At 50.1% G+C, this 12,275-nt stretch overlaps 1 protein-coding gene across 1 annotated transcript; it reads left to right on the forward strand.

Annotated features, from left to right (window-relative positions):
* Nucleotides 1–265: 265 nt before the first annotated feature.
* Nucleotides 266–2,356, forward strand: ACTA1 (actin, alpha 1, skeletal muscle). The gene is made up of 6 exons (XM_026844043.1): nt 266–333; nt 471–795; nt 935–1,096; nt 1,307–1,498; nt 1,613–1,794; nt 1,940–2,356. The coding sequence occupies exons 2-6, from the start codon at nt 477–479 to the stop codon at nt 2,081–2,083; spliced, it is 999 nt and encodes a 332-aa protein (XP_026699844.1). The 5' UTR covers nt 266–333; nt 471–476; the 3' UTR covers nt 2,084–2,356.
* The last annotated feature ends 9,919 nt before the right edge of the window (nt 2,357–12,275 follow it).

Raw genomic sequence — 12,275 nt, forward strand, 5'->3', positions numbered from 1 at the left:
CCCCCTGTGTTTAGTTTCCATTTTTAAATCACAGCAAAGAAAAAACACATGGCTTAACTCGGCGTGTAAAGCCATGGCTTTTACACAGGCTGTTGCCACGTAGGATGGCGGCGTGTTCAAACCACAGATCTACGTCTCCGCCTTCTCCCATGGCTCCCCTTCATCCCCCCGGCGCTCACCTGTACTACACACCAGGTCCAGGAGGACCGTATTTCCCTCTGCAGCCCCAAAATTCGGGGCCGCGTGAAGTCGCGGCCGTGCAGCCGAAGGCCCCTCACCGCCCCAGGCCTGCCGAGCCCCCGGCAGGGCATCGTGGGCCGCCCACGCCACCAGGTACGGTGCTGTCCCCCTCCGAGCCTCCCCCCAAGCCCTGCCACAGTCGTGGGGTCCCGCTGCCTCCCAGCCTGCTGGGGAACCCTGTGGTGCTGCCCACGGAGAGGTCGCTGAGCCCCCACTTTCCTCCCCTGCAGGGCGTCATGGTGGGTATGGGTCAGAAGGACTCCTATGTAGGAGATGAAGCCCAGAGCAAAAGAGGTATCCTGACCCTGAAGTACCCCATTGAACATGGCATCATCACAAACTGGGACGACATGGAGAAGATCTGGCACCACACCTTCTACAATGAGCTGCGTGTCGCCCCTGAGGAGCACCCCACCCTCCTCACTGAGGCCCCCCTTAACCCCAAAGCCAACCGTGAAAAGATGACCCAAATCATGTTTGAGACCTTCAACGTCCCTGCCATGTACGTGGCCATCCAGGCTGTGCTGTCCCTGTATGCCTCTGGCCGTACCACTGGTGAGTGCGAGTGTCCCGCTGGCCCTTTTCCCCAAGCAAGGACGCCCAGGACTGGTCCCCTACAGTGACAAGTTCTCTGCCTGCCGGGGCAGGGCCCTCTGTGGGCTGCATCTCAGGTGGCTGCTTCTTGTTTCCCCAGGTATCGTGCTGGACTCTGGCGATGGTGTGACACACAATGTCCCCATCTATGAAGGGTACGCCCTGCCCCATGCCATCATGCGCTTGGATCTGGCCGGTCGGGACCTCACCGACTACCTGATGAAGATCCTGACTGAGCGTGGCTATTCCTTCGTCACCACAGGTAAGCACTATTCCCTCCCCCCTCACTTCCAACCCTTGCACCTCCAGGGATGCTGCAGCCTCTGGCCCCACTGCAAGCCCCATGAGCGCTCTCCCTGTTGGGAGTTTGCGTGTGGTTGGGGGTCTGGAGTCCCAGCAGTCCTATGGAGGAGATGCAGGCGTTCCCTGTTCCTCCTTTGCAATTGCTGACACCTCTACTCTTCCCTGACAGCTGAACGTGAGATTGTACGTGACATTAAGGAGAAGCTGTGCTATGTGGCGCTGGACTTTGAGAACGAGATGGCCACTGCTGCCTCTTCCTCCTCCCTTGAAAAGAGCTACGAGCTGCCTGATGGGCAGGTCATCACCATTGGCAACGAACGTTTCCGCTGCCCAGAAACCCTCTTCCAGCCTTCCTTCATTGGTGTGTGTGCCCCCCTCCCTCTGTCTTCCTCTTCCGGCTCTCTCCTGAGTCCTCCCGTAGAGCTCTCACTTTGGCTTAACTTGTGCCTCCTTTTCTCCCCTTCCCTGCTGCCAGGTATGGAATCCGCTGGGATCCATGAGACCACCTACAACAGCATCATGAAGTGCGACATTGACATCAGGAAGGACCTGTATGCCAACAACGTCATGTCTGGGGGTACCACCATGTACCCAGGTATTGCTGACCGCATGCAAAAGGAGATCACAGCCCTGGCCCCCAGCACAATGAAGATCAAGGTAAGGCTGGAGCATGAAGGACACAGATGCAGGAGCAGCCTTCTTTTTCCCTCCTGCAGACAGTGCGCGGGCTGTGCACACCCCTGTGCCTGCCCCCTGCAGTGGTTGCTTGTTTACGGATCTCGGCTCTCTTGGCTTTTTCTAGATCATTGCCCCACCTGAGCGCAAGTACTCTGTCTGGATCGGTGGCTCTATCCTGGCCTCCCTGTCCACCTTCCAGCAGATGTGGATCACAAAGCAGGAGTATGATGAAGCTGGCCCATCCATTGTCCACCGTAAATGCTTCTAAACATGTTTACATGATCACTTTGCCAACCACGCTCAGGATGACAGCCTTCTAGGTTGCAGGCTGCAGAGGACCTGCAACAGCCATGTAACTTTCTATTTTGTAACAATTTCTGGTTACTGTTGCTCCAAAGCTCCACGTGACACAGTGTATGTAAAGTGTACATAAATTAATTTATTTTACCTCGTTTTGTTTGTTTTTAAAACCAATGCCCTGTGGAAGGAAACAAAAACTTCAAGAAGCATTAAATCATCGGTCATTCTGTCACACCCCTAATGCGGTTGTTTGTTGTCATTTCCTTGGGTTCTTACATCACTCGCTGACATAGGGTGTGTCATCTAACAGTGAGGGCGGTGGGTGGTGGGGCTGCACCCCCCCAGGCAGGAGGAGGGCAGGGAAGGGGACAGATCTCCAGCCGCAGGAGCCAGCTCTGTGTTGAGGCTGAGGGTGCAGACAGCCACTGCAAAGGGGGGGCCCGCTGCTCTGCAGCATGCTCCTCCTAGACCCAGGGGGGTAAAGGGTTACCTGGAGCCTTGGCTTGCGAAGGGTTTTATTTGGCTCAGCCTGCCAAAAAAGTAGCCCTGGCACGGTCGTGCAGCTTCAAGGCGTGATGGATGGAGGCAAGGCTGGGGCTGAGGGCAGGTCGCGGCTGCAGGTTAATTAAAGAGCTTTCCACTCCACTTATGGGAAACCCGCCTGAAGGGCCGGCTGTCCCTGGGGGGCCGAGGGCAGCCAGGGCCACTTCCTCACCCTGCCTGACACACTTGCCCTTGCCCCTGGTCACACAGGAGGGGCTGCCTGCAACGGGACCACCCCCTCCTCTGCCCTCCCAGGGCCCGATCCTTCACACAGGGACTCCTGGGGAGCCCAGAGGAAAATCCCAGGGGCTTCCCCCTGCCACAGCTGTTTTCCTGCCCTTTTTGCCTATGAGGAGAGAGAGCAGGGTGGGAGGTGGGGATGCTGCTCCTGCCTTTCTCACTTCTCTCTTACTGTGGTGGGAGGCTCTGGGGCCCCCCTTTGCTTCCAGTGTGTGTCCCCACCCCCCCGTTCCCCTGCCAGGTGCCCAGTTCCTTCAGGCAACCACCCTAAGCTTGGCACAGCTCCCTGGGTCAGGGCACATGTGCAGGAGCAGGCAGCCTTTTGGAGGAGGGCTCCTCCTGGGGCACAGGGCCCTGGCAGGAAAGCAGTGCTTAAGTTTCAGGGTGTCCTTGTACTGTGGGAGACAGCAGTGCTGGGGAAAAAAAAAAAAAAATAAAGATGATTTTCAGCTACACTTCCAGCCCAGGAAGGATTTTTTTATCTGCTGTGCCTATGCCAAAGGTGCACTTGTTTTGCATTTTGGCTGGTTTTACCTTCATTAAATTGAGACCCATACGTGAGTACACTTTTTTGTAGCCGTATCCCAAAGGAGAAGCCTGCAGGAGAAGCTGGCCTGATCCTTCCCTGGTATCTGGGGGCAGGGAGGCCTGCAGGCAGCCCTAGGGGCTTCTGAGCCAAGATCCCTCTCTGAGTGGCTGGGGCTGGACTGGAAAGCAGGAATATGGTTGCTTCTTAAAAACCAAACATGAGCCTTTACTTGCTGCATGTGCAAGTTGCTGCATAGTGGCACATATTTCATCTGACAGCTCTGTGTTGAGATTTGGGAAGATGCTTAATTAGCATTAAGTCTTCAGTACCTGACCCCTCATCTCAGGTTCAGTTGTGGTTTAAGTGGTGGTACGAGATGGATTTTAGGACTTCTTTCTGTTATTTGATTAAAAGGCTGCTTTAGAAGCACAGATAAAAGATAACTTAGAAAAGCAGCCTTATGGATTAGCCAGCACTTGCTGTGGGGTAGCAGCACAGACTCAGCTTTTCCACCCGCATGATTAGTTAGGATCTTAAGCCTACAACAGAAGGGAGCTGATTTTTGGGGGGAGTGATGCTGAGCCAGCCACCTGCCTTCAGCCTGATCAAAATCAGTGAGAGCAGGGGATGCTTGCTCCCTCTGAATGAAGACCTAGATTTTGCAGTGCCAAACTTGGATTTAAGACTATTCACAGGCAGAGTGCAATCCTCCAGCAGCCAGGGTGTTGCACAGGCACTGCCTCGTGCAGAGAGGCTGATGCTGCCAGTGGCATCTCATTGTCTGCTGTCTCTAACAGCAGCATTTTGTCTTGTACTAATCCACAGCATTGGTAGTCTTAGTGCCAATTGCATCCTGTTGAAGTTAAATGCCCAAAAGTGCATTTTTACAGCTGGAAAAAAATGACTGTTTTGTCATATTCGTTGCTCAATAAATGAACTGAGATGCAAGAATTTTTTATGTCTACAAACCCCAACCTGTTCAGGTTTTAATTTCAAACTAAAACACATTCTTTAATCTTAAACCAGCCTTTTATTTGGTCTTGGGATTTTCAGCAACTGAAGACACAGATTGTTTGGAAACAGGTCAGTGGGCTTTTCACATGGCTGGCAAGCCCTGCTGTTGGGAAGGTGTTTTGGGAAATTTCGCTTGTGCACAGCAGTCTGGGTTTGGTCTTTGTTGTGCATTTCTCAATAATTTAATTATCCTCCCTGCACCTGTAACACTGCTGTTGGCAGCAGGCAAAGGGTTGCAAGGATCAGCATTCTCTGTTTTGAGAGAGGCAAAGCAAAAATAAATAGAAGGAAGGATGCAGGACACTGATGTGCCATGGGAGGAAGGGTAATGGCAGAATGACTCTTGCCTGCACCAAGAGCATCCTCTGAGGCCATACCTCACTGCTTGCTCCACAGCCTGCTACACCTGGGACTAGACCAGTTCAGGATAGCCCTCCATAGCTTGGCTCCACAGTTGCACCCGGTGGGCAATGCAAGAAGCTGCCCTGGATGCAAATATCACCAAGGGATGGAAAATCTGGAGAAAGAAAGAGTGCTTGAGAGGACAAAAATTATGTGGGGCTGTTTAAATGAGCTCGGAAGACACAGCCATGACTGGGGTTTGATGTAAACTTCCCCAGGTCTGCAAATGTCTGGGCTGTTAGCAAAATTATTTAAGAAGCTAAGTAACAGGGAAAACCTGGGTTCTGAGGGACAGGCTTGAGGGAGCATGTGAGCAGAAGAACTAAGGGAAACATGGAGAGGATTAGGGCACTGAAAGTGCTTCCTAATTTCATTTTGATAGAGATTTTGCTAATGTGATAATCTGTATTGCACAGAGAGCAGAACATGGCCCAGGACCTCACATAAAATGTCATGGTTGTGTCCCCTGTTTGGGAAAGGGAATTGGCACCCCAATGCACTTCTCCCCTGGGGCTCCAAGACTTCAGAAACAAAAAGCACTTTGCCCTATGGCATTTATTGGGTCTGACTTTGCTAGGGGGACCTGAACACCCCCTTAGCGCTGACACCAGTGCAGCTCCACTGCGTACTCAGTTGACTGTGAATCTCCTGATATGGCTCAATATATTTGGCCAATAATGTTTATTCAATGAGATTTAGTAAAAGGACAAAATAGGGGCCACTTCAAAATTACCATTGTTTTTCACAGGAAACTGCAAAGCAACATGTTCTGTGATGATTTTTATTTTTGAAGGCGAAGCATTAAAATTAAGTCCTTCAAAGCACAGTTGCTCAACGCTTTTTCATTAACCCACAGAAAAATTGAATCAAATGGAACATTGCCTATTAGGTTTCTTTCTTTCTTTTTCAATCAAACAGGCGTTTGTCTTTAAAAAATAATTAAAACAGCTTTTCAGGTGTATAGATTTTCATGGTGCATCCCCTAGGACTGGAAAAAGGAGCATATGAGGGTGACTGTAGCCTGTTGATCACCTGATGGACAACTGCAGGCGGTGCTGGTGTGGAGGACTCCCACGCGGGACAAGTGCCAGTCAAGGTGGGCAGCTTTAGTGACGGGGCTGTTCGGAGCAACCCCCAGCCTTCCGCTCTTTCCTGGGAACTGCTGGCAGCTTTGGGGATCCTCTTCAGTCCTTCAGGGGCAGAACAGCCTTTGAGGAGACCAAAAGGGTCCAGCTTGAAGCCTGCGCAATTAGTTATAATTGCAGCTGGCAAAGGCTCTGGTTTTTATTTGTTCAGGACCTGAAAAATAAAGCAGCTTCTGATTGCCATGCAGCAGGGAAAGCTGGGAGTATTGCTGGCTCCCGCTGGACTGTGCACTGCATGTGATGGAGATGAGCAGATGATGGAGAAACCTTTTATTGCCCAGGGAGTCTCCTTCTCCCTGTCCAGGGCATCCTGTCAGCCTTGAAACTACAGTGCCTGGGACAAAACTGGGGCCAGCAGTGCACAAACCTCCAGCGCTGCAGCAACCCTGGGCAGCTTATCCTCTTGTTCCTGCAGGGACTACAGCCACACCCATGCTCAAGGCCATGCTCTGAAACTAAAGCGTGCGGCTCGGAGGCAGCTCTGGCTGCTGTTCAGGGAGTGCCGCAGGCAGCCCGGGAATGAGCCTCTCTGTAACCCCACCTCAGGGAGCTGTATATATATATAGATCCCTGGAAGCAGCTTTCTTCCTTGGCACACCCCTCCCACCGGTAATACCCTCCAAACATGCTCTCCCTGCCCTGCTGTGCCCTCGCTACTCGGCTTCCAGCAGCTTCTCTCCCTTCCTGGGAAAACAAGTCTTTAAAGCTGAGCAATCTCACTGCTGGAGGAAAAGGGGGAGGACAACCTTATAAAAGGGCTCTCACACGTGCTCAGAGATGAGCCGCCTAAAGCCAGTGGCAGCAGGCATCTGTCCTCGACCCTGGCCCACAGAGGTGTGAGGACCTGGATTGTATTTGCAAGGGAGGTCAAGCCTTGTAGCTCTTCTGGTTAGGTTGTCCTCTTTCACCAAAGCAGGAGTGCTGCAGGCAGGGGTTCAGGTATGTGAATGTGATGGGACCTCTGTGTGGATGCAGCTCTCTCCTTTTCCCCTGGGAAGAGCTGCCCTGGTGCCTGGCACACGCAGGCAGGGACAGGGGTGCTCCCATGGGCAGCACTGCGGTGGTTACAGGAGATAGTGGCCCTTCATCTCACACCTCCTGATCCTTCAGACACAGATACCATGTCATCTGAGTGCAAAATAAAATGAATTTACATGGCCATTAACAGTAGCTGGTACTGAGCTTAGGTTGCTGGTGTTGCCCTGGCTAGGACAGCGCTGGGAAGGGGACACCCAGAGATCAAAGGAAAGGCTGGTTGCTGGCATGGTGCAAGACCCACAATGCCACCAGCGGTGCTGAGGAGGAGATGACAGGACAGTCCTGCCCTTCCCAAACCTGCCTGTGAGTGTGGGGAGATGGCTGTCTGCAGAGGGAGGGATGGGGGGCCCTGCAAGGGGGGGGAGGTCTGAAGCAGACCAACCCGAAAGAAGCCAACAGGATTTCCCAGGGCAACTTTATCTGATTCTGTAAGATTTTTAAACTCCCTTTATCAACCACAATCACAAAGAATGGTTAACATAACAGAGGCATGAGAGTCTAAACCGGTTTGAGTTTGCTGGTAATGAACAGTGCTGTCACTGGGCTACCCGCCTGTGGAGTACAGCTAAAGGGTGCAGCGGGGAGCTCTGCACGCTCTGCACTACACCCTGTGCTGAAAAGGATGTCTGGTCCAGGTGCTGAGGCCCTCTGCTCTCTTGCCACAAGTTATTCAGAGTGGTTGTGTGGGGATTGAGGCACTTTTCAAAAGGTTGCAGAACTGGATATTTCTTCCATAAGGATTTTTTTGTACATACCTCCCAAAAAACCCCAACAGAGAGCTGCCAGAGCTACCTAACCCCAATCATTTCAAAGTAGTGAGGGTGGTGTTCCTACCTAATCCCAGCAGCACTGCTGCTGGTGATGTGCCATGTTTCTGTGACTGCAGGAACCAAGCAGTTTACATTAGGAGGTTGGTTTTCTTTCTCTTTTCTCTTTTCCCATCTAAGCCCATCATGGTTTTCCTCTGTGACCACGAGCAGGTCAGCACTCATGTCTCCGTTTGTTGCCAGCAGTGGCTTTTCTGTTTTCCAATGCAAAGGAAGATAATGAGGAGTAGCTAATGTTCATGAAGGGGTTTGAGATGTTGTCATAGAAGGTGTTTGAAGAATGTGAAATACTCACAATCCTAAATTTAGCTCTGAAAGTCATGCAGCCCATTTTCCTGGCACAAATACTGGTGAAAGTCTTGAAATCTGAATATTTTCCAAGCACAGCCACAAGCCAGAGGCTGCAGTAGTCGCTGGTTGTGCCAGGGATCTCCGACTGTGTCTCTGGAGAGTTCATTGCCTTGCTGAGAGCTTCCTCCTGAGCTGGTCACACCAGCAACCTGAAACACCCAAAGTTTCTGTCCTTGCTCTGCGTGTGATACCACCATACTTGGCCTGAAACACCCCTATGGGATAAAATTATTCTTCAAACCTAATAAAAGTGGCAAATTTAGGAGGATTACAGTATTCAATCCAGTCAACTCAGGGAGAATATGAGAAATCTCTCTTGGGATGTTTTAGGAAAAACATGGCAATTGAATTTAGAGGTACTACTCCAAGATTTACTTTATAAAAAATAATTTTTTTTAAAAAAATTTTTTTTACTTTTTTTTTTTTCTCTTCCCTTTATTTTTGTTAGCCCACTGAAACCAGCCCATCCTGGCCAAGATTGCATGGTTGAGGGGTTATGATCCCCCTGTTCTTATGTGAGGGATTAAATGGCAGACAGGTTAATAAAGAAGATTGATCTGCTTAGACAATAAAATATGACAGTAAATGGAACTTGGTGATAAAATCCAAAGTCCAAGTTAAAAAGGGTGTTATTTTATCCTTGAGGTGCTTAACCTCTGCTGATACCCTGCTTTATTTTTTTCTTAGTGCCTGCTGCACATGTTCCTGTGTGGAGAAGCAATCTGACGTAACTCCTGTCACATCTTGACTGGGATGCAGAGACCAGGTGTAGCTCTGACCAAACTGGAGGTGTTTGGTTTCTTTATCGGCTGCAGCTCCCCACAGCAAAGGCTGCAGCAGAACTGTGGGCAGCCCAGGGAGTGCACCTGCTGAACGTGCATCATTGTTTAAAAATAAAAAGGGAAGAGAAAGAATAACATGGAAAATATTGCAAGGTCAGCAGACAACTCATGTCTGTTCAGGGGGGGTCTGGGCAAGGACAGGACAAATACTGGGAGCTGTGGACATGTAGGCATGGCCACAGAAGGAGAAGGCGTCTGGGATGATCTGTGGCAGAGGGATGATGGGGAAGGCTTCCAGGGGTTCTATATTGACATTACACTCCATATTAAGTTTTATTATTTGTGCAGGTTAGATTTGGCCTATTTCAGCATTGCAGCAAAGCTTCAGCATATTTATCCAGTCTCAGATACCCTCTGCTGGGTTAGACAAACCCTCGATTTAATTATTTGCAAATGTGCTGGAGTTGATTTATGCAAGTAATCCTCACTGAAGCCGCTGAGAGAACAACGGATTTGGTTAACGTTTAAGTGCTTGCATGATCAGGTCCCAGACTAAGAAACAAAGTCATAGTAATTAAAGCAATCACATGAGGAAGAAGAAGTGAGAAAGAGGGAATAATTAATTTTAGTGATGGAAATCCAGAACCTGTCATGGCTTAAGGCCATGAAATGATCAGCTGGAAGAAAAAGATTTTTAAAATATTATTTTCCTGAAATGTGTAAGAAATATGCATTTAATCTATTGCCTGTTCTGTAGAGATTTTATTGCTGATTCCATAATTCACGTCTATTTTTCTCTATTTTCTGTGGAAGAATCAGTCTGAATTAAGGACCAGTGGAGCAAATAAGGGTATAGAAGAAACTGAAAAGCAGTAATGCCCAAGTCTGGACCACAGGTATTCTGTAGGAGTAGCAGCTTTGACAAATAATGTGTATGGATGGGGAAAAAAGCATTTAAGGAGAAAATGTTTCATGACATAACTGTCATCCCACTGGCTTTGTGCTGGGAAGGAGCGCTGAGTTGCAGAGCTGGGAGTGAGGGAAGGTTCGAGCTCCAAGGAGGTATTTTCCTTTCCAACCGTGGTTTATCTCTAACCAGCAAAATGACTTCTGAGTAGTTTTAGAGAAATTACTGTAAATATACTGACTGCATATAGGAATGGTGTTTTTATATGGTAAGTGTAACCATGAGCAGGGTTTGGTATTGCTAAATGAATATTTAAAGCAAATGTCTGATAAGTTCTTCACTGGCAGTTTGACTTGTGAGTCATGTTGCACAGTCCCCAACCATGCCCCTCTCTATTTATAAAGTCATGCCGTGCTATATCTGACTCACTAAATAAGCCTTCCAAATTGTGGAAGGGATTCTGATGGCGTATTATGGGACACAGGGAATAATTTAGAAGAGTAAGGGAGGTTAGAAAGGGCATGCAGATCTCCACATGCCTGTCACCTCCTGAAACACAGAACTCATGGGCTATTTGGCTTTCTGACTGTGAAAAAGTCCAGGAGGCAGGGGCTGTTGACTTCAGTCTGCTGGGCAAAAGGTGGGAAGGGAAGAGCAGAGCAAGGGTTCATTTTAGCCAAGCCCCGGGCTGTGTTTTAGGATGTGTGGAGGGGCAGTGTGAGTTTATCCCAGGGAAGCATGCCCACAGACACAACTGCAATCAAGCTGCTGGTTCCCTCCCATGCATGGTGCCTGAAGGGAGGGCGTGGAGCTGCTGGAGCTGGTGCCAACCCCTGCTAGTGGAGAGAAGCGGAGTCTCAGTGGGGGTCCCCGCTGGCATCTGCCCAGGGCTCTGCTGCATGTGAGAGCTCTTTCCGGGTCGCTGCCCGCCGGCTGACTCTGGCCATGGGGTGCCTCGGTGCTGACAGGGCTCAGACACGCAGGAGAGGGAGCGGGCACATCTCTAGAGCTGCGTCCTCCTCCCCAGGGCTCCAGCTGGAGCCAGGGAAAAGAGCGTGTTACCAAATGCCGGGCTGCAGGAGCCCTCCCGGACACCGTGTCAGCGTCCACCCCTGGCACAGGGTCTCTGGCACCGTCTGTGTTACTCCTGGGAACAGGGAGGAAAAGGGTCCCTGTGCCCTGCCTGCCGCTGCCTTCTGGGGGGCAGAGATGGGCCCTCAGTCCTCAGCAAGGACCCAGCCAGTCCCCTTGTCCGTAGCTGCTGGGCTGTGCAGGGAGTCCCATTTGGTGTTTTCTTCAAATGCCCAAATCCGTGACTCGTGCAGAGCAGTGCACATCTCTCCATCAAGCAGGCGGAGGACAGGGGGGATAAGGCACAGGCGCATGGCATATGCAGTGATGCCACTAAATGCACTGACCTGTTTTGCCCATCTCCACTCTACAGGTAACAGGCAAAGAGGGAGATGCAAAGAGCTTTAAAGGGTGGTTTGGATGAATGCATGATCATCTTTTTCCCTGACAGTCATTTTTCCATGGGGGTTGCCTGCAAATGACCAGGCAAATGAGAGACCAGGACTGAGGGTGAGACACATATACATCCTCATCTTTGGAGCTACTGTGGGCCCTGAGGCTCATAACTGCCTTTGCAGAAGGAAAGGTGGTGCAGTCAGTGTGCTTCAGGAGCAGCCTGTAACCCATGTTTAATAAAACACGGTTTGATGGCATACACAGACATACACAAAGTTCCCTGCACATAGATCAGTATTTAGACTCAATGGGACAGGCAAAGAATCTGGGATGACTGTGCAAAAAGACAGGTAATCAAAAGTCCTCTGCAAGAGGATCATGTCAGATGGGGCCTTTCAATTTCATTCTCTGGTGGCATTGAAGTAGCCAGGCATGGTGGCCCTCTGCCTCAGCTGACCATGAAGCCCTGTGCTGCCACAGCTACCATATCTTGGGAAATGGAATTGCTCATTGTTTATTATATTTAATAAAGGCTCTTTCTACTTGTATCACTTGGCCAGACTTGTCCCCCAGGCAATGCCCAGGGAGAATCTTGGGTTCATGCGACCTTACTCCTCTCCATGGTGAGGTTTGATAGAGGAGGGATGGAGGGCAATTTCTGCAAGAGATATACTTCTCTATCTTCCTTAGAGCCTTAGGGGGGAGCTGTAAAATTATGAATACCAAGGTAGGCAAGTCCAGCATGTTTGTAATCTTCATTGGAAAGCATATTGGTGGGGTTGCAGAATTGCCTGTTTCTGAGACTTTAGTGACTGAAGGTACTGGTTTTATTCCTGCTTGCTCCTTTCTGTGTGCCTCCTGGAGCTAACCTCTTTCTGGTAGACATCAACTCTTAAGGACTTCACATGAAGGCAG

The sequence above is a fragment of the Athene cunicularia genome (genome assembly GCF_003259725.1).
Source record: "Athene cunicularia isolate RWA chromosome 3 unlocalized genomic scaffold, athCun1 chr3_part1, whole genome shotgun sequence".
NCBI classification, from domain to species: domain Eukaryota; kingdom Metazoa; phylum Chordata; class Aves; order Strigiformes; family Strigidae; genus Athene; species Athene cunicularia.

What these genes read in the sequence shown, in the direction of transcription:
- ACTA1 (XM_026844043.1), top strand. Translation starts at nt 477, where the DNA reads ATGGTGGGTATGGGTCAGAAGGACTCCTATGTAGGAGATGAAGCCCAG. An exon ending in CTTCCAGCCTTCCTTCATTG is followed by an intron (nt 1,499 to 1,612) that starts GTGTGTGTGCCC and finishes CCCTGCTGCCAG; the next exon opens with GTATGGAATCCGCTGGGATC. An exon ending in CCAGCACAATGAAGATCAAG is followed by an intron (nt 1,795 to 1,939) that starts GTAAGGCTGGAG and finishes GGCTTTTTCTAG; the next exon opens with ATCATTGCCCCACCTGAGCG.